The sequence below is a fragment of the Diaporthe citri genome, assembly GCF_014595645.1.
Source record: "Diaporthe citri strain NFHF-8-4 chromosome Unknown scaffold_5, whole genome shotgun sequence".
In the NCBI taxonomy this organism is placed as follows: Eukaryota; Fungi; Ascomycota; class Sordariomycetes; order Diaporthales; family Diaporthaceae; genus Diaporthe; species Diaporthe citri.
This window is the reverse complement of record NW_025064850.1, coordinates 3,278,950-3,297,363: the sequence shown is the minus strand read 5'-3', so window position 1 is coordinate 3,297,363 and position 18,414 is coordinate 3,278,950. Positions and strand designations below refer to the sequence as shown.

The window sequence follows — 18,414 nt, the reverse complement described above, 5'->3', positions numbered from 1 at the left end:
CACATCATCCCGTTTGTGACGCCTTCACATTCCAGTCAGTTGAGACGGGCATCGCAACTGAAATCAGTGAATTTCCCCTACCCCTATTTTTTTACTCACAAGAATGAGACCTGCTGTCTCCTTGAAGGATTTTTGATTCTTCATTCTGGTCGTCCATGCTCTCTGTACACTCTTTTCATCCATCCCACGCGACTCACCTGCGTCGTCTCTCTTACTGAAACCTAATATTTATTCATACGTACGGGTACCTGACAGATGATTGATTTTTCTGATCCCTCAAAATTGCATGTTGAAGACTCAGGGAACATCTACAAAGCCATGGCGCTCCACACGTTACCCAACGAGAAAACGGTCCAGGACTCGGAAATGCATCACGATGCCTCTAATCCGGAGCCAACCGCCGAGCTTCCCCAAGAAATGGGCGCCTTTCAAGCCTACAAGGTGAGGATGCCTACCTAATAGCAAATTGAAACAGTACCTAACTGTCCAACCCCGTCAGAGGATCTTCCGATACGGGTCGAACATCGATCACATACTCCAATGCATCGCAGCTGTGGCAGCCGTTGCCTCCGGGGCCGGTATCGCCCTGCAGACCCTCATCTTTGGTAGCTTTATCACGACAATGAACGACTTCGTAGCAGGCGTGTCATCTGCGTCTGAATTCCGTCAAGGTGCCGGTGATTTGGCGTAAGCAGTCTCTCCCCCCCCCCTTTCCGCCTCATGCCACTCGTGGTACGTTTGCTCAACCTCTGACTAGACTTTACTTCGTCTATCTTGGAATTGCAAGATCCGTGCTTTCTTATGCATACAACCTGCTTCTTACATACACAGCCCATCGTATTACCCGCAACATTCGCTTGGAATTCCTCCGGGCTGCCCTTCGCCAGGAGGTTGCTTTTTACGACTTTGGCACTGGCGGCTCAATTGCAACTCAGGCCACTTCCAACGGCCGCTTGATCCAGAGCGGCGTCTCCGAGAAGCTTGGCCTTGCATTCCAGGGAATCTCCGCCTTCGTTGCGGCTTTCATCGTCGCCTTCTCGGTCCAGTGGAAACTCGCGCTCATCTGCATCTGCATTGCCCCAGCCACTTTCCTCATTATGGGGATAGTCTCGGCTATGCAAACTGGCTTGCTGATAAAATCGATTGGCATCTACATGCGCGCTAACTCTTTCGTAGAAGGGGTCCTGGGGGGAATTCGGGTTGTCCACGCCTTCGAGATGAGGGAGAGACTTGTTCAAAAGTTTAGCGAGCATCTGGAGCAAGGTCGGCGTGTTGGCAAGAAACAGTCTCCCCTGCTGGGTATTATGTTCTCGTCACAATACACCATCATTCAACTCGGCTTCGGCCTTGCTTTCTGGCAAGGTATCCATATGCTCGCGAGGGGGGAGATCGAGGACTCAGGGCAAATTTTCACGTGAGCCTTTGACATGTTGCTTCATTACCTAACCATACTGATCGATCACTTCGTGGACAGGGTAGTGATGTCGATCATCCTTGCGTCCACCAACTTGACATCGCTTGCACCCCATTTTGTAGACTTCAGCCAGGCCGCGTCTGCTGCTTCCAAGATTTTTAGTCTCATCGACCGTACCTCTGGTATCGACCCCTTTAGCCAGACTGGTGAGAGGCCATCCGAGGTCAATGGAATCATCGAATTGGAAAATGTGAGGTTCGCTTATCCAACCCGGCCGAACACGACGGTCCTGCAAGACTTTTCTCTTGCCATTCCCTCAGGGAAGGTGACAGCCCTGGTGGTGAGTGTTTCCCTTCAGCTTTCAGCTGGTCACAGAAGCTGAGCTATCTACCTAGGGTCCTTCGGGCTCGGGAAAGAGCACCATCATTGGGCTGCTTGAGCGATGGTATAATCCGCTTTCCGGCTCCATCAAGCTAGACGGTCGCCCGATTGACCAATACAACCTGAACTGGCTTCGCATGTCGGTGCGCCTTGTGCAACAGGTATTCATTGAGACGCAGATACTTACGGGGGAAGAATCACGAGCCTAACATCTCGCCTAGGAACCAGTGCTGTTTCGCGGCACCGTATTCGACAATATCAAGGAGGGGCTAGTCGGTACCGAATGGGAACATGCTACCAGGGAGCAACAACTTCAGAAAATCCAAGATGCTGCCAAGATATCATTCGCGCACGACTTCATCACTGAGCTCCCCGATGGCTACGATACCGAGATCGGACAGCGTGGCGGGCTTCTTTCCGGAGGGCAGCGCCAACGCATCGCCATTGCTCGCAGCGTTGTCTCCGAACCTAAGATCCTCCTTCTTGACGAAGCAACGAGTGCACTAGACCCTCACGCCGAGACGGTCGTCCAGCAAGCTCTCGACCGAGCATCCGAAGGCCGCACCACGATTGTGATCGCCCATAAGCTTGCCACCATCCGCAAGGCGGACAACATCGTCGTCATGAGCAAGGGCCGAATCGTGGAGCAGGGGGACCACGACTCCCTGATTGTTAACAACGGCGTCTATGCTAAGCTTTTACGGATCCAGAGTCTCACTGTCAGGACAAATGCAGATCCAGAGTCAACCGCTACCAGCGACAAGGAGAGTGATGTTGAGGCTGAGACAGATGGAGGTGGCGAAGTTCACAAGCTACTAACTCGCTATCCGTCTTCAGTCCAAGAGCTCATGGGGCGCAACAAGGACCGGGATAATTACGACCTTCACAAACAACTGGGCATCTTGGCAGTCATTTGCCGGCTTGTCAAGGAGACCCCAGATGCCGCTTGGTCGTATGTCTTCGCTACGCTGGGTGTGATAGGAGGAGGTCAGTTCACTTGTGATCTTGTGGTCAGTGTCTGTGTGCTAACCCTGTTTTAGCAACCGCCTTTCCGGCCCAGGCAATCCTTATATCCAAAGTGGTCACAGTATTCAACTATCCGAAGCCTCAGCTCACCGAGGATGGCGACTTCTTTTCCTCAATGTTCGTTGTCCTAGCTGCGGGTTGCCTCTTATCTTACTTCTCGCTCGGATACTCATCAAACAATATCTCACAACAACTCAACTACAAGTACCGGAAACAGGTCTTTCATGACATCATCCACCAAGACATACAGTTCTTCGACCGGCCAGAGAACAGCACCGGTGCTTTGACCAGCCGGGCTGACTCTTCTCCCCAATCCATCCTTGAACTCATGGGGTTCAACATAGCCCTGATAGGCATCTCGGTGCTGAATCTCGCGGCGTGCAGTATTCTCGCCTTGGCGTACAGCTGGAAACTTGGTCTGGTTGTCGTTCTAGCCGGCCTCCCACCCACGGTCATGGTCGGCTATATCAAGATTCGTTTCGATGCGAAGCTGGACCGCGATAATTCCAAGCGCTACTCAACCAGCGCGGCCATCGCCTCCGAAGCTGTGACTGCCATTCGAACAGTCTCCTCGCTAGCCATTGAGAAATCTGTCCTGGCCCAATATGGTGCGGAGCTAGATCGTGCTATTTCGGAGTCAAGGTCGCCACTGTGTCAGCTTATGATCTGGTTTGCCATGATGCAGGGTATAGAGTATTGGTTCATGGCTCTGGGTTTCTGGTAGGTCTGCCCTCTAGACTTGATACCACCACTACACAACCTACTCACAACTTCCACTAGGTATGGCTGTCGACTTCTCTCGTTCAACGAGGTTGACTTGGGCGCATTCCTCATTGCCTTCCTAGGCGTTTTCTTCGCAGGCCAAGCATCCTCAGCCATATTTCAATTCTCGACTAGTAAGCTATGAGTTAACTGAATCTGTCAAAGCCGCTTCATACTCACCGCCTTTGCTAGGTATCACCAAGGGCGTCAACGCCGCCAACTATGTCTTCTGGCTGCATGGTCTCCAGCCGACCGTTCGGGCTACGCCTGAAAACAAAACCCGTGGCCCTGATAGTGGAGATTGTATAAACCTCAATGATGTCCGCTTCTCTTACCCATTGAGGCCGGATATCCCCATTCTGAGGGGCGTGAATCTGAAGGTATGCCTCAATCAAGTTGTCGAACCGCTCCAACCACTCAGAACCCTAGATTGACTGACCGCTTTCTCGCAGGTCAACAAGGGTCAGTTCGTTGCCCTTGTGGGTGCGTCTGGCTGTGGGAAATCAACCATCATCGGGATGCTCGAAAGATTCTACGACGCTACCACCGGCTCCATTACGATCGACGGCTCAGCCCTGCTGCCAGACCTCAACCCCCGCCTCTATCGCCGCATCGTCGCCCTTGTCCCACAGGAGCCGGCTCTTTTCGACGGCTCCATCCGTGAAAACATCGCCTTTGGCATCTACAGTCCCGAGCATGATGAGATGGCCGCACAGGCCGAGCTCTCAACGGGCGTTCCTGACGCCACCATCGAGGAGGCACTCCGCTCCGCCAACGCCTGGGATTTTGTCTCTTCGCTCCCGGAGGGTCTCAACACAGACGTCGGGTCCAACGGCTCTCAGCTGTCAGGCGGACAGCGGCAACGCATCGCCATCGCACGAGCTCTCATCCGAAACCCCAAGATCCTACTGCTTGACGAGGCCACCAGCGCGCTAGACACGGAGAGCGAGAAGATTGTTCAGAATGCCTTGGACGAGGCGGCCAAGGTCGGCGACAGGATTACTTTTGCTGTTGCTCACCGTCTCAGTACTATCAAGGATGCTGACGTTATCTGCGTCTTCCATAATGGCAAGATCGCAGAGGTTGGGACGCATGCCGAGCTGGTTGCGCAGGGTGGCATGTATCAAGGCATGTGTGAGGCACAAGCTCTCAACTAGGCAGTTGCAGTCTCAATTCCTACATAGGAATTGAGGAATTCTCCGGGCAGCTGCCCGACTGTCAAACTACGGTTGTCTTGGAAGCATGGCACTAGATTTCGAGGCGTCCCTTGAAGAGGGCTGGGCGCAGTGCTGGGCGCCGTGGTTTTGCATGTGCAATTTGAGAGAGTCTCCACCGCTGCAAATTTCAACCTTGGTTCCAATTTTAGGACCGTTGTGGCACGAAATGTTACATTCGGATACTGACACCCAGAAACGCAAATGTGTGTGCTCTCCTCTCCGACTCACTATCGCTGTGGATCGCGCATGAGTGATACTAAACCTTCCAGGTTGGCTGGCTCGGGAACACGATGTTATGAACACGCTTGTCCACGGACCCGTCATGCGTTGCGAAAGAAATGACACAATCGATTGAAAACTCTGATATGTGTGCAGATTAAAGCATCGATGCGCTAACTGTATGATTCGACAGCAGCACACACATGCGCCCCTTGCTCGTGTGTAAGAGAGCGTCGCGCCCGAGACGTCGACTGTGACGGAGCATGCCGGCTATGATTCGTCCAACCGCCGAGCAGTCAGACCTATCGCCACCCGGAATCTTATTCGTTTCTCACGTCGCGGATGATCGGGCCACAGCACGGACGTTTCCAATCCGTGGAAGCTACCGCAGGCCGCGTCCATCCCAGGAGATAGAACCAGCATGGACATTGCCAGCACAACGATCAGGACCCGTCCGAATCATGGGAAACATCTGACTAGGTCGACTGCATTCGGCTTCCCGCGAGACTCCCGCTGCACTGCATCAGTACTGTTTCTGGCTGCAGGTGGAGGCTCTGGGGGTCACTGTCATAGTTTTGACATGAGGGTGCAATGATACAGGTTCAAAGTCCGGATAGCATCAACTCCGCCCAGAACAGATAACAAAAATAACATCTCTGTTAATAACCTCTAGTCTCGGTACCACATACGTCACCGAACACGAGATGTAGTTGGCTTGCGGCTACAAACGTGGGTCAGGTGTGCAGATGAACTTGGAAGAGGGAAACTCAATCTCGACGGGCTAGTCTGTATACGGCTGCTCGGGGTCCAGCACTCGGCATGGAGGAGCGATTCGATGGAACCATTAACGAAAGATTATGAATTTTGAGTTTTCACTGCGTAGCGAATCCAAGATCGGCCCGGCCGTTTTGCCGTGGGGGGGTCCTCTGTTCGACTGCAGCTTGGTCGTACGGGCATGGTATCCTGGTTGACAGGTCGCTAGTGCCCTTGAATTCCTGGGCCACTGTCGCCCACACACGGTCCAAAAGTTGGAGTTGAGCTCTGAAACTGGGCCGGTTGGCACCTTCAAGGCGCATCCCAAGGAGACCCTCCGAACCCAATTTGTGCCCAAAGGCCGTAAAGAGAAACGCGAAAATTGAGATGTGAGCACGGCATATTTGCACGGTGGCTGACTGGTGAGAGGCATGACTTCGCCGGCCTGTACTCTGCTGGCCCAGCCGGCGACTATATCATATACCAGCAGGGCCCCTCAGCCCACCTAGCCCATGGTGATCACTGCTCCACTCCATTACCACCAGTCCTTTCTATGTCCAGTGACCTTCCTCCTATCCCTGGTCTCTATCCAATCATGAGAAAGACGGACTCTACCGCAGCAACTGCGGGCTCAGGCTCCAGTTCCTCAAGCCGTCGCCATGACAAGGAAAGATCCAGCGGCCGCAGCCGTGACCCGGATCTTGTCGACTATGTCCATGACAGGGACAGGATTCCTCGCCCGTCCCTGAAGCACCGGGAGTCCAGCCGCGAGGGCAGACGGCACCACGAGTACCGGTACTACGAGCCGCCGGCGGGCCGCCAACGCGTCCGCAGCGAGGAGCGTCGGAGCCCAGGAAACTCGGCAAAGGCATCGAAGACCAACAGCCCGGACAAATACAGGGACTCTGAGAGGTCTGCCCCGAAAGAGTCCAGGGGCAGGAGGAGGCACACATCGGAAAGGTCAAGCGAGACCCGCAGCCGAAGCGAGGACAGGCGTGAGGACCGGCGCGACAGCCGGCGGCCCAGTGACGACGGCCAGGGAAAGAAGCGGGCGACCGCGGCCAACTTTGGCAAGACCGCACTGGCTGCCGGTGCCATGGAAGCTGTCAAGCAAAAGGGGCGCAAGGAGCGGGAGACTGACGCTTGGAAGAGGGTCGCCACTGCTGCCTTGGGCGCTGCTGCTATTGACGCCGCAGCAGGCAAGGCCAGGGGCAAGGACCCCAGGGACAGAGGAAAGGGATCTCTGATTGGCGCATCGATTGGAGGTTTGGTCTTGGACAGTCTCGTCAACAAAGTGCGGTGATGTCTCCGTTGGGAGTGGTTGGCACCATGCGAGTATCACGGTGCTGCAAAAAAAAGGGGTTCCTAGAAGGTTGTAATACTATTGCGAAGGAGTTTGAGATTTACTCTTTTCGAATTTCAAATAATATCGTTACCATGCTATCATCGAAGTCTAGTGCGTGCTTGTACTCGGGGAAGGACCCTTATGCATAATGAACAACGAAATAACACGAGGTTTTAATTATTCACTGTCCACATTGTGTCCAGACTACAAAGCCTGATGGAGCTGAGACACTCTGACAAAATCCAGCATGTTGTACATCGTATAAATTGGCCACAATCGATGGAGCAGGATTCCCTCTAGGGAATGTCTCTTCGTGGCGCAGGCCGTCTCTGCCACGAAGTCCGAGAGCGAGGATGCCGCCAATATCTGCAAATTTTGGGAAGCCTTCAGCTGTCACAATGAAACTTTACGTGCGTGCAAGCGCCGAAGAGTCATGACTTACATTGCCTGGCAAGAAGTGAAATACGTGTGGATAACCTGTGGGCTGTAGCAATTTGTAAATGTCCCAATTCTTGGAAGAGCATTGATCGGATCCCTCAACAGTGCTTCAGTTGGTCGTTCTCCACCCGATGTTCGGAAAACCATGGCGACCACATGGGTCGGCAGAGGGTCGGCTTTCAGGTTGGAACCTAGCATCGACGGCTGGTATCGCGTCTTAATTCGACACCAGACGCGTTTTTGACCATGTGATATCAGGGGATGGGTACCTCTATTCTCTTGGTGACAGACCAGCGGGTTAAGAGCTTGTTATGCTCTCCAGCAACTTCAGTTGAGAAGTTATCAGCTAATTGAAATACCATGAATCTTCTGCTATCTGGGATTCTAGCGAACAGAAAATGCTTTTGAAGACTCAACTAGAGAAGGCAAATGTGTATTTGGGCGCGACGGCACTCGTTCGATATGACGTGGACTGACAAACGTAAACGCTTCACTAAATTCCACACCAAATTATGGCATCATGCAATACAAGTTGATACAGACAACTTCAATGTGGCTTTCAGCGCCACCTGATTCTCAGCTCACAGCTCCTCATGCGTGATTCCCCCATCTTCAGATGTAGTCATCCCGTCCCAAGGCTTGACCTTGCCCGCGCTGATATCATTCAAGAACGCCTCGACCACCGCCGACGTCAGGTTCTTGCTGCCCCTGTATGGGTAGACGCCGCCGGTGCTGGGGCTCGACACTGCTAATACCTTTGTCGACGCAGCCTGGTGGCCCATGACAGCCGGCATCTCAGGGTACTGGGTGACGTCCGTGGTTGCGAAGATGAGGTAGTCCTTGAATTTCTTGGCGAGGGGCTTGATATCGGCCACATAGGCGTCTCGATCCTCGTCGGCGGCCACAAAATAGTGTACGATGCTCTTGCCCACCTAGAAATTGTAACGGTATGGTTAGACACTCTGGATCCACGGCCCACATGCATGAAGCTTGAAGAGTTGAGTCACAAACTCACCCGCATGTACTCGGCTTCATTGCGCCTAGTCAGCTCCGGCACCAATGGGCGTGCACACTGCTTGACGAAGTTCTCGATTGCTGCTGGGTTTGAAAACTGTGTGGTGGAGAACTGCTCCTGGTTCGCATTGTTGACACATTGCAGGGACGAGCCATGGGATGCCACCGGTCCGATAGCAAAAGAGTGTCGGTCACGGTACAGGTACGCAACATCCATGTAGCGGTCTTCGAGGGCATAGTCTTCGTCCGAGAACTGAGCAATGAAAACTATGTCATCTGTGCTCGCAAATGTGGTGATGTTGTTCTCGTCCACCACCGATATCGGTGATCTCTTCATGCGCTCAAGGTAAGTTTGCATTCTGGTAACGGGTTAGTCGGGGGGCAACTGGAGCGATTGGCTATGTGTTGTGACATACTCTTTGGCTCTCCGTGGCCCACGATACCGTTCGAATGTACCGTCTTTCTGGTGAAGCCTGATGGTAGGGAAGGAGACGATGTCAAAGTCGCGGCATAGCTTTGCATGGTTGGAGCAGTCTACGGCAAGCACCATGCCCTTCTCTGCCGAGCTCTGCACTGTCGACCATTCCCTCTCGAGAGTTGCATAGCTTTCACTGCTAACAATGAGCTTCCTTCTTTTCAGAGACGCTCTGAAGCATGATTCTTACTCGGCTGTCTTCGTACAGAGATTCGGTCAGTGAGCACATCCACCAGCTTTGGGCAAGAAAGGCTTACCAAAATATCTGTAGACAGTAACATGTTAGAATCATTCACAGTGATAATTTGCCGCAGGTGCGTGACTTACATGCTACCAATGTTTGCTCATTGGTGCCGATAGCGTCCCGGAAAGCAGTCTCGTCAACTGTTGGCCATTTCGCCAGGGCGAGTTGGGACAGGAGACCGATCAGTGAATACGTCCTGGTGACTCTCATTGCGATAAACTACGAGCACTGTCTGGTGATAAAGTCACCTTGCCGAAATCATAACCACACAGAAATACCACGCTGGAAAGAAGCTTCTTTTCTACGAAGCGAATCGTGGGGTTGCAAGGATCCGGGGGATGGTGGAGTTCAGACAAAAATTGGACGAGGGTGTAGCATCAGGGGTCGCGCCAGTTGTTGATCAGACGGATCCGACCCCTGATGTGCTGACTTGGGAGCGGCGATGAGACCACAGCCGCAACTCGGGACAAGCGCAAGCGGCCCAGCAATGTTTCACCCATGAATCCCTACAGACCTCGCTTGAGACCCGTGAGATCAGCAGGGACACATTTGAGGTTCCTCACCATGCCGAGACTCATTCTCAAAAGGCACTGAGAAGCCGGTCCAGGCGAATAGCGATATCGACAACCAACGTCGGTCAACCGTTTGCCCATAATATTCCACCTGTTTGTGACCGAAGACACAATTATGAAGTTATTGGGGTCTTTTATTGTTGCAACTGCCATCCTCGGCAGGGCCAATGCAACCCAGAAGCCCTTGACCGATGAATACGTCTGCGAGCACCCTCCATACACCGTCTCGTTGGTGTCCAAGTCGCCGCTGGTTGCATATCTTCACAATTTCATCACCCCAAGTGAGAGGGCCCACCTGCAAGAAGTGACGTGAGTACCGCTTGCCATTTCTAAGTTCTCGTGCTCAAATACTGAACCATTTCTGTATAGCAAGGATAGCTTCTCCCGCTCCGGAGTCACGGGCGCCGATGGAGAGCACTCAGTGCGGACGTCACAATCCACATCCGTGACACCAGACGATGTTGTCCGGTGCATCGAGGACCGGGCACTTGGCTTCCAAGGCTACGATGTCCAGCGTAGCCATGTTGAGCCCTTACAACTGGTCAAGTACGGCACGGGGCAGCGATATCATTTCCATACCGATTGGTTCACCGACCCTGCACATGCCGCAGCAGACCTGGGCGGAAACCGAGTGTCGTCCTTCTTCGCCTACGTGCACGTGTCGAACGACACAACAGGGGGAGGGACAAACTTCCCGATGCTGGACGCTCCGAGAGATTCTCGTTGGTGTGCCACACTGGACTGCGATGAGCCGTACGAGAACGGGGTGACCTTCAGGCCCATCGAGGGCAACGCGGTGTACTGGGAGAATCTGTTCCCGAACGGCATGGGTGATGAGAGGACGCTACACGCCGGGTTGCCGGTGACGACGGGGCAGAAGACGGGCATGAATATCTGGACAAGACAGGGGCCGCTCAGCGAGGAGTTCAGAGGGGGCAAATGAGATTATCGGGGCCAGAGTGACCGAGGCAAAATAATGTTCACTCACTTGTTCGGCCGCTCTTCATTCCAAGTACGGGGAGGGTGTCTGCGAATATCATCCGGGTCAGAGGGTCAAACCCTGAGAACGAGGTGTTCCCTTCGTTGGCCCACGTTCATACTGCCGCGCTGGCTGATGCCTTGGAAACACGTCACCCGAAAGAAAAGAATATCGGAGCTTGAGGGCACGGGCATCAAATGCTGTTCAACCACAGGACGGAAGTCATTATGTCAGTCGTGGGGAAAGGAAAGGGGTCGAGAGTCGAGATGGAGCCTCAAGTCAAGCCCCGGTCAGTGCCGCGGCCTAACCGAATCGAGTTTCTGCCGAGGTCCGGGAAAAAGCGGCTACGCTCGGCGACGCTGACAGGTCGCCGGAACCTCCCTCCAACCGTCGTAGCATCTCATCTTGTCTTCACATGCCAGCTGGGTCTTGTTTCGCTGCACATCCTGCTCATTGATATATCACTTCCTGTCTCAACTGACCGTCTGTCCCCGTCGAGATCAGCAAGGAGAGATCAGCGGCCTAAGGAGTCCCCCCTCTTGTTTCGGCGCCCAGCAACCTTGAGCATCATGGTCGCCATCAGCAAGCGTCCATCCCTGACCGTTGTCGACAACCGCACGGGGAAGACATACGAGGTCCCCATCAAGAATAACTCCATCCTCGCGACCGATTTCAAGAACATCAAGGCCCAGGCAGATGGCAACAGAGCAGAAGATGAGACCGAGCAGGGGCTCCGTGTCTATGACCCGGCGTACATGAACACAGCCGTCGTCCAGAGCAAGATCACCTACATCAATGGCCTGGACGGTATTCTGAGATACCGGGGCTACCCCATTCAGCAGCTCGTCGACAAGAGCAACTTCCTCGAGACCGCATTTCTGCTCCTGTACGGAGAGCTGCCGACGACTTCCCAGGCCCGGAACTGGCAAAATGAGGTCATGCACCACACCTATGTCCACACGGACATCGAGGAGATGTTCAAGTCGTTCCGGTACGACTCACATCCAATGGCCATGATGACATCCGCTTTTGCAACCCTCGGTGCCTTTGCCCCAGAGTCAAACCCCTCGTTGGCCGGACAGAAGCTGTTCACAAATGCTGCGTCAGGGGACATGGAGTCACTGAAGCTGCTCGACAAGCAAATCCTGAGGATTATCGGAAAGGCGCCGACCTTGGCAGCTGCTTCGTATAGGATGCGCCAAGGCCGGCCGTTCAACCGACCTGCTCACGGGTTGTCCTACTCCGGCAACTTCCTATACATGCTCGACAATCTCTCAGGCAGTGAATACCAGCCTCACCCCGTCCTGGAAAAGGCCCTGGATGCGCTGTTCATAATCCACGCCGACCACGAGGTGAACTGCTCTACCGCGACCGTCTTGCAAGTCGGGAGTTCTTTGGTCGACCCCTACTCCGTAGTCGCAGCCGGATGCGCTGCGCTATATGGACCTTCGCACGGAGGAGCTTCAGAGAGCGCCATCCGCATGCTGATGGAGATTGGCTCCCCCGAGAATGTCCCGGCCTTTATGGAGAAGGTGGAGAAGCGAGAACGCGTCTTGGTCGGCTTCGGCCACAGAGTCTACAAGAACGTCGACCCGCGGTCAACGGCGATCCGCCAGCTCGCGGAGCAAGTCTTCAAGGTCACAGGCCGAAACAAGCTCCTCGATACGGCCTTGACACTCGCGGACTATGCGAGGAAGAGCGAGTTCATGAAGAAACGAAACCTCTATCCAAACGTGGACTTTTACTCCGGGCTGATTTACCAAGCAATGGGCTTCCCCCTCGATTTCTACCCCGTCCTGTTTGCTGTGCCACGATGCGTGGGGTGGCTCGCTCATTGGAGGCAGCAGATGCTGAACCCGTCGGGTGTGAAGATTTGGAGGCCAAGACAGATCTACCTCGGTGAGGGCGAGAGGGACTACGTTGAGGCGGACAAGAGGAGGGAGAAGTCCGGAGGCACCATCTTCGATGGCCCTGTTGCTGTCGAGCACGGTGGTGACAGCAAGAGGAATCAGCTTGCCACTTACAAGGATGAGCGCGGTCAGCCGCGGACGAAGAGCAAGTTGTGATCGATCAATTGATCGAGGTCAGAGATGTCCATCAGGCATTGCCCAGATTGTTTCAGCGGCATCATGTATTAGATAAGGTGTTCTGTGCCATAATTGAGACTGATATCCCTTATTTAACATGTGTGCTTATGATTTTCAATGTGACCTTTCTCGCCATGAATCCAGAGTAGCTATGGGGCTGCATACTTCCTTGTTCAGCAATATTTAGCCAAGCATGACTCAACAAATTTCATGCAAGCGAGGCTCCTCTTCATGCCTGCACACGATGTCTTTCATTATAGCAATGGTTGCGCCACCGAGGCCAAAATCAGCATCTCCGCGATCGCAAAGCGGTGAGCAGCTCTGCATTAGTAGAGGGCGCAAGAAACAAAGACCAAAGATATCGTTGGCCTGGCTACCCGGACACGTGTGTGGATCGACGATTGACGGCGTCAAAACGACCGAATCAAGTGCCCCTGGACAACGGCCCACGGGGACTGCAACCAAAGGGGCAAGTGGGCCAGGGCCATGGACGTGTGCATGAGATCGGTTCAACAAGCATTACCCGATCCACAGGTTTTTTGTCTCTGACAGCTGAAGGCCTTTTAACATCAATTCTTTCCCATACCGCCACTCCTTGCTGGGTTGAACACACCAAGCTCTATCACGAACAACCCTTCTTGCCAATTTTCTCATTTTTTGCGCCGCGCGTGACTCTTCTTCCCAGCTGTTTTGCGGCTTCTTTCTTTCGAGCTCGACGAACATATGAGGAAAGCGAGGATGGCCACTAGACAACCACCGGGGTCTATCTCAATCTCGAGGTACGATGCGGTTCCAGCGGCTGGTGAACTCAGTCCATCCGGCACCTTGAGCCCTGGCGGCCATGGAGGCGACAACGCAAGGAATTACGTCGACAGCCCGGGGTCTCGAAACAACGAAACGGGGTACTTCGGGACAGTCCCACTTTCGCCGATGTCCGAGGACAGCACAGCACAGCCCCCAGCCACGCACCCGTCTCAGTACTACCGTGATGCGCCGAGGGCGCCATTCGCTCGAGACACCGTCATATCTGGTGTCTCAGGCTTCTCGGGCGTCACGGACCACTCCGGGAGGACGGTGGGATCGGATCCTGCGGCGCCGATGCTGCCGGAGAACCTCAAATCAGCGTTCGACGATGATGTACCAGAGAAGCCGAAACAAAGGGTTGTTCTTTGTGGAATCAAGCGATCCAATTTCTTCATACTTCTGGTCCTTGTTTTATTCCTCATCGGAGTCGGGGTCGCTGTGGGCGTGGGCGTGGGACTGGGCATGCCGAAAACAGACAACTCGAGTCCATTTTCGGAGCAGCCGGAGAAAACAGCTTCCTCGACAGATTCATCAGCTGTACCAACTGCAACAACAGAGGCGGTATAGTACTGAAACAAACCACCTAGCATTGAATTTTGGCCCCCTCAAGCAGTCATGGTAAAGGACAACTTGAGCTTTCGGTGGCAGATGCTTCCCAAAGTGAGGAAAAGTTTCTTGAAAAGAACCGTTCCATACAGCAAATTCCGTGAAATCGTTGCTCCTTCATTCAGGGCAAATCTCATGCTGCAAAACATCAAAACTAAGCGAAAATGTTGATTCACACGATATTCTAGATCCAGACCAAAGGTTGAGCCCTCCTTGTTGTTGTGAAGGATTGGGTTCCGCAAAACCTGCGATGTTTGTATTTAAAGTGGGCGTAGGGGCTAGAATTCTGACTGCAGAGAAAGCCCCAGAGAGCTTTCTTTCATGCGTATGTAGGGGAGCGTTTGCAGATCCTAAAGTTCTGTTCTATTAATGGCCGCATCATATCAGCCTGTAATGAGATGAGCTGCTGTTGGAAACCCGTCATGCCGTAGGATAGATAGCCTACCACTACCTTTAAAGGATGGAACACACTAATCTCTTGATTAAATGGGTGCATTATTTGATTTAAGTATCTGACTTCTAGGTTTGGTCGCGAGATACAGGTACCAAGAGATGTGGCCAGCCTTGATTTGCATGTCTTATAGTGTAATCTATCCACCTTTCACCTCGTCTACATCATGTATGCGAGCATCTAACTAGATTACTTGACACAAGCCCTCTTACTTCCTTCCTTCTGCATTCAACGAGACAGTCACTGGCCATGGAATGATCTTTAGATCCGGCCAGATGGCTCGCCACCTTGCGGTTTTCTTCTCGTAGGCTGCACGAGTCCCGCTTGCCGGGTTCGGACGCACTGTGAGGTTGAGGATGTCGGTAAAGCCCCAGGGAGCAAACACTTCCCAGTCGCCGTCAGGCAGCAGCCGGACACCGAACAACGCCGTCCCAGACAGCCATGACATTATCGCTCCTTCGGTCGAGGTATGCTGTGGACATGGGATCCCGAATTTCTGCGGATACCAGAGATGTACTCGGGCTTGATTCCTGATCTCGACCCTCGCGGGGAGACCTACGAAAACCCTGGCGCCTTCTTGAATGACGGAGTCCTCCGCTTCCCAGGACAGGTCTGAGTCATCGCAGTAAATGAGGTCGTAATCATCAATCCCGTTCTCTGGATCCTGCTCTGTGACGTGGTTCCAGACTGACTGAGTCAGAGCGCCGGCCGCTAGGTACCAGCCCGGAAGGTTCATGGTGGCGGCGCGGCGGAGGACTTCCATCAGCGTAGGGTTGCGCTCCAAAGCGGCACGGAATCGCGCTGCTTCGTCCTCTGTGTGGGGTCCGTCGATTTGCATTGTCATTGGGCGCACGTGGCTTACGTGACAACAGGTGCTGTGACACTAGGTCAAACCGTGTACTGCGCAGAAGCTGGGGCAAGTAGTCATGCCAGGCATGAAGTTCGGAACCGTGTCTGCGCTTGGACACGCCACGGGTGTCGGTTGTCGTCGGTCAAACCAAGGCGTCTTGGCGTGGATCTAGACGCGGCCGAACCCTCAGGGCTTATCTGGCCCGAAGGCGACTATTTCCAGATTCAGGAAAGATGTTCAAGTAGTAGACGATGGAACTAACTACCCCAGATCTTATTTTCTTTTGCCTTTTTACCTGAACAGCTGAACAGAGACATGTTGGAACATTTGCCGAGAAGCGAGTCCGGCATCAGGTCATATTAGTCCGACGGGCATAGCCGTACGAGTTTGTTTCAAACTGGGCCAGTAGGGTGACCGGCGGTGGTTGAATTGTGTGCTGATGTCCCAGAATTGTGACTTTGAATATAAGAAAACCCTAGTGATCATTGAATGGGCGACTGCATTTATGTGAAACATTGAGGACATGTCGCACCACAACATTCTAGGTCACATGCTGTCTGTGGCTCTGGATGAAAAGCTCGCATGTAGGTGCGATAATGGAAACAAGTGGTTCTACACAAGCATGTGGCTTATTTTAACAATATCTAAGCTGTGTACTGTAGCTTAGGGTGGAAGAAAGCGGCTAGAGGAGCATAAATTTATAAGAAGGTCGCTTTTGCTAGGAGGGCCAATGACCTTGAACCCCATGAGCTGTCTCCGGGTCATCCTCCTTCAGCCTGGGGGACCCGGGACCAAAAAGCCTGGTCCACGGCCACCCTTGACGCCGTCACAACCATCAATGCCCTGTGCTGGTCAAACATCACTACAGGAATCAACGTTTTTGTTCTTCAGAGACAGGACACACCTAACACCCATGCCCTGTCCAAACCCCGGCTCTATGCCATAACGTACCCTCACCCAATTCCAACCACCCCAGATTCCAACCGCCCTCGCCACTCACAAATACCACTATTCCTAACTCAATTTCCTACCATAATTATGCAGAAACCCTCTTCCATTAGTATTAAGGAATTATTTAATTAATTAGCCTTATTTATAAATACCTTATTAATATTGTTAGATTGGGTGGCCCGCTGTAGACCGACCATTAAAGCATATTAAATAATGAGTGCCTTAAGTAATAACACTAACTCTGGTAGAAAAGGCCAAACCATTAAAAAGAAGGGGGTTTATTAAAATAAAGCAGAACAATATATAATTAAGTTATTATTAAAACTTATTTAATTATTCATAATATCGATAATTATATATAATTTAATAATTAAAAGTTTTACTGCCTTAAGCTAATTAAATTATAGTAAATTAAATTAATATTAAAACCTTAAATACTTTTTTAACAAAGCTTAAAAATTAAAATAATTAAAATCATAAATTTAAACTTTAAGTTTAAATATAAGGGCTAAATTCCTATATTATAAATAAGAAACCCTTTTTTTTATATCTTAAAATGCCTAATATTTAATAAAAGAAATGTATTAAAAAACCATATATATTATAAACTATATAATTTTAAATAATACATAATAAAAAGGAGGATAAAGATATAATTTAAGAAAGGGCTATAAATAATTAAATAATGTTAAATTTTATTAAAAGTAATTAAAAAATATTTAACTTAAACCTATTATAGTTTAAGCAATTTAATATAATTTATAAGAAAAGGTATTAATTTATAAAAGAACTTATTAAGTAAATACTTTAAATAATTTCCTTAACTTATAAAAGTACTTATTATATTATAAATAAATATATTTAGGAATAATATTAAAATTTAAAAGAAAAGTATAAAATATTATTAATTAATAAAAAGATAAAATTAAAAATAATATATAAGAATGCCCTTAAATTATTATAAAATATTAAAAAGGTATATATATAAATTAATAAATAAAAAGCATTTATAATAAGAAGTTTTTAAAAAGGACTTTTTAATGTTAAAAATATAATATTATAAGTATTAAATTTATTATAAGTAATGTAAAGATTGCTGCTTATATAAGTAATATTCTTTAAATAATTTAAATAATAAGCTATTATAAATAAAAACCTTATATTTTATAAAGTTAAAAATAATTTTTATAAGGAATTAGCAGCTTATAACTTATAAAAAATTATTAAAGCTTTAAAAAGGGCGTTTATAATTATTTATAATAATAATAAAGATTATAATAATAAGAATAAAGATACTTAACTTATTAAAGATTAAGAAGTATTATTATAAAAAAGCATAATTAAATTATATAAAGGCTATATTAAAAAAAGCGTTATTAACTTAAAAAAGAAAATATTTTAAATAAAAGCTGCTTTGCATATAATATACTTTATGCCTTTATAAAATATTATTATATCTTTTTTAAGAAGGCTTACTTTAAGTAAAAATTAAAAAAAGAAATTTAAGAAAAAATAAAGTAAGCTTTTAAAAATAATGCTAATTTATAAGTATAAATTTAAGTTATTAAAGAATTAAAGTTTAAACTAAAGTTAAGAATTTTAAAATTAATTAAAATAAAAGTAATTAAAGAAGTTAAAGATTAATTTTTAAGATATTATATTATTAATATAAAAGTTAAAAAAGCTTTCATAATAAATATAAAAAATACCTTTTTAATACTTAATAATACTTAATTTAATAAATATAATTTTAATTATAAATAATAATAATAATAAATTATTTAATATAAAATTAATTATATATAATAATTATTTATAATTTCATA

The 18,414-nt window shown here is 49.7% G+C and overlaps 7 protein-coding genes across 7 annotated transcripts; 5 read left to right on the top strand and 2 right to left on the bottom strand.

The window, feature by feature from the left end:
• Positions 1-318: 318 nt before the first annotated feature.
• INS49_011510 (uncharacterized protein) lies at positions 319-4,740 on the top strand (the record flags this gene model as incomplete). The annotated part of the gene is made up of 10 exons (XM_043172223.1): positions 319-441; positions 500-687; positions 758-1,414; positions 1,475-1,754; positions 1,810-1,956; positions 2,017-2,782; positions 2,836-3,541; positions 3,602-3,717; positions 3,776-3,963; positions 4,036-4,740. 10 exons carry the CDS (start codon positions 319-321, stop codon positions 4,738-4,740), a joined length of 3,876 nt encoding a protein of 1,291 aa, XP_043023968.1.
• A 1,627-nt stretch (positions 4,741-6,367) lies between these two features.
• Positions 6,368-7,075, top strand: INS49_011509 (uncharacterized protein; the record flags this gene model as incomplete). Its single annotated transcript, XM_043172222.1, has 1 exon — positions 6,368-7,075. The coding sequence occupies one exon, from the start codon at positions 6,368-6,370 to the stop codon at positions 7,073-7,075; it is 708 nt and encodes a 235-aa protein (XP_043023967.1).
• A 1,061-nt stretch (positions 7,076-8,136) lies between these two features.
• On the bottom strand, positions 8,137-9,498 carry INS49_011508 (uncharacterized protein; the record flags this gene model as incomplete). The annotated part of the gene is made up of 5 exons (XM_043172221.1): positions 8,137-8,487; positions 8,571-8,928; positions 8,986-9,137; positions 9,302-9,309; positions 9,372-9,498. 5 exons carry the CDS (start codon positions 9,496-9,498, stop codon positions 8,137-8,139), a joined length of 996 nt encoding a protein of 331 aa, XP_043023966.1.
• A 477-nt stretch (positions 9,499-9,975) lies between these two features.
• INS49_011507 (uncharacterized protein) lies at positions 9,976-10,803 on the top strand (the record flags this gene model as incomplete). The annotated part of the gene is made up of 2 exons (XM_043172220.1): positions 9,976-10,169; positions 10,230-10,803. 2 exons carry the CDS (start codon positions 9,976-9,978, stop codon positions 10,801-10,803), a joined length of 768 nt encoding a protein of 255 aa, XP_043023965.1.
• Positions 10,804-11,408: 605 nt separating this feature from the next.
• INS49_011506 (uncharacterized protein) lies at positions 11,409-12,905 on the top strand (the record flags this gene model as incomplete). The annotated part of the gene is made up of 1 exon (XM_043172219.1): positions 11,409-12,905. The coding sequence occupies one exon, from the start codon at positions 11,409-11,411 to the stop codon at positions 12,903-12,905; it is 1,497 nt and encodes a 498-aa protein (XP_043023964.1).
• A 759-nt stretch (positions 12,906-13,664) lies between these two features.
• Positions 13,665-14,297, top strand: INS49_011505 (uncharacterized protein; the record flags this gene model as incomplete). The annotated part of the gene is made up of 1 exon (XM_043172218.1): positions 13,665-14,297. One exon carries the CDS (start codon positions 13,665-13,667, stop codon positions 14,295-14,297), a length of 633 nt encoding a protein of 210 aa, XP_043023963.1.
• Positions 14,298-14,995: 698 nt separating this feature from the next.
• INS49_011504 (uncharacterized protein) lies at positions 14,996-15,625 on the bottom strand (the record flags this gene model as incomplete). Its single annotated transcript, XM_043172217.1, has 1 exon — positions 14,996-15,625. The coding sequence occupies one exon, from the start codon at positions 15,623-15,625 to the stop codon at positions 14,996-14,998; it is 630 nt and encodes a 209-aa protein (XP_043023962.1).
• Between the last annotated feature and the right edge of the window lie 2,789 nt (positions 15,626-18,414).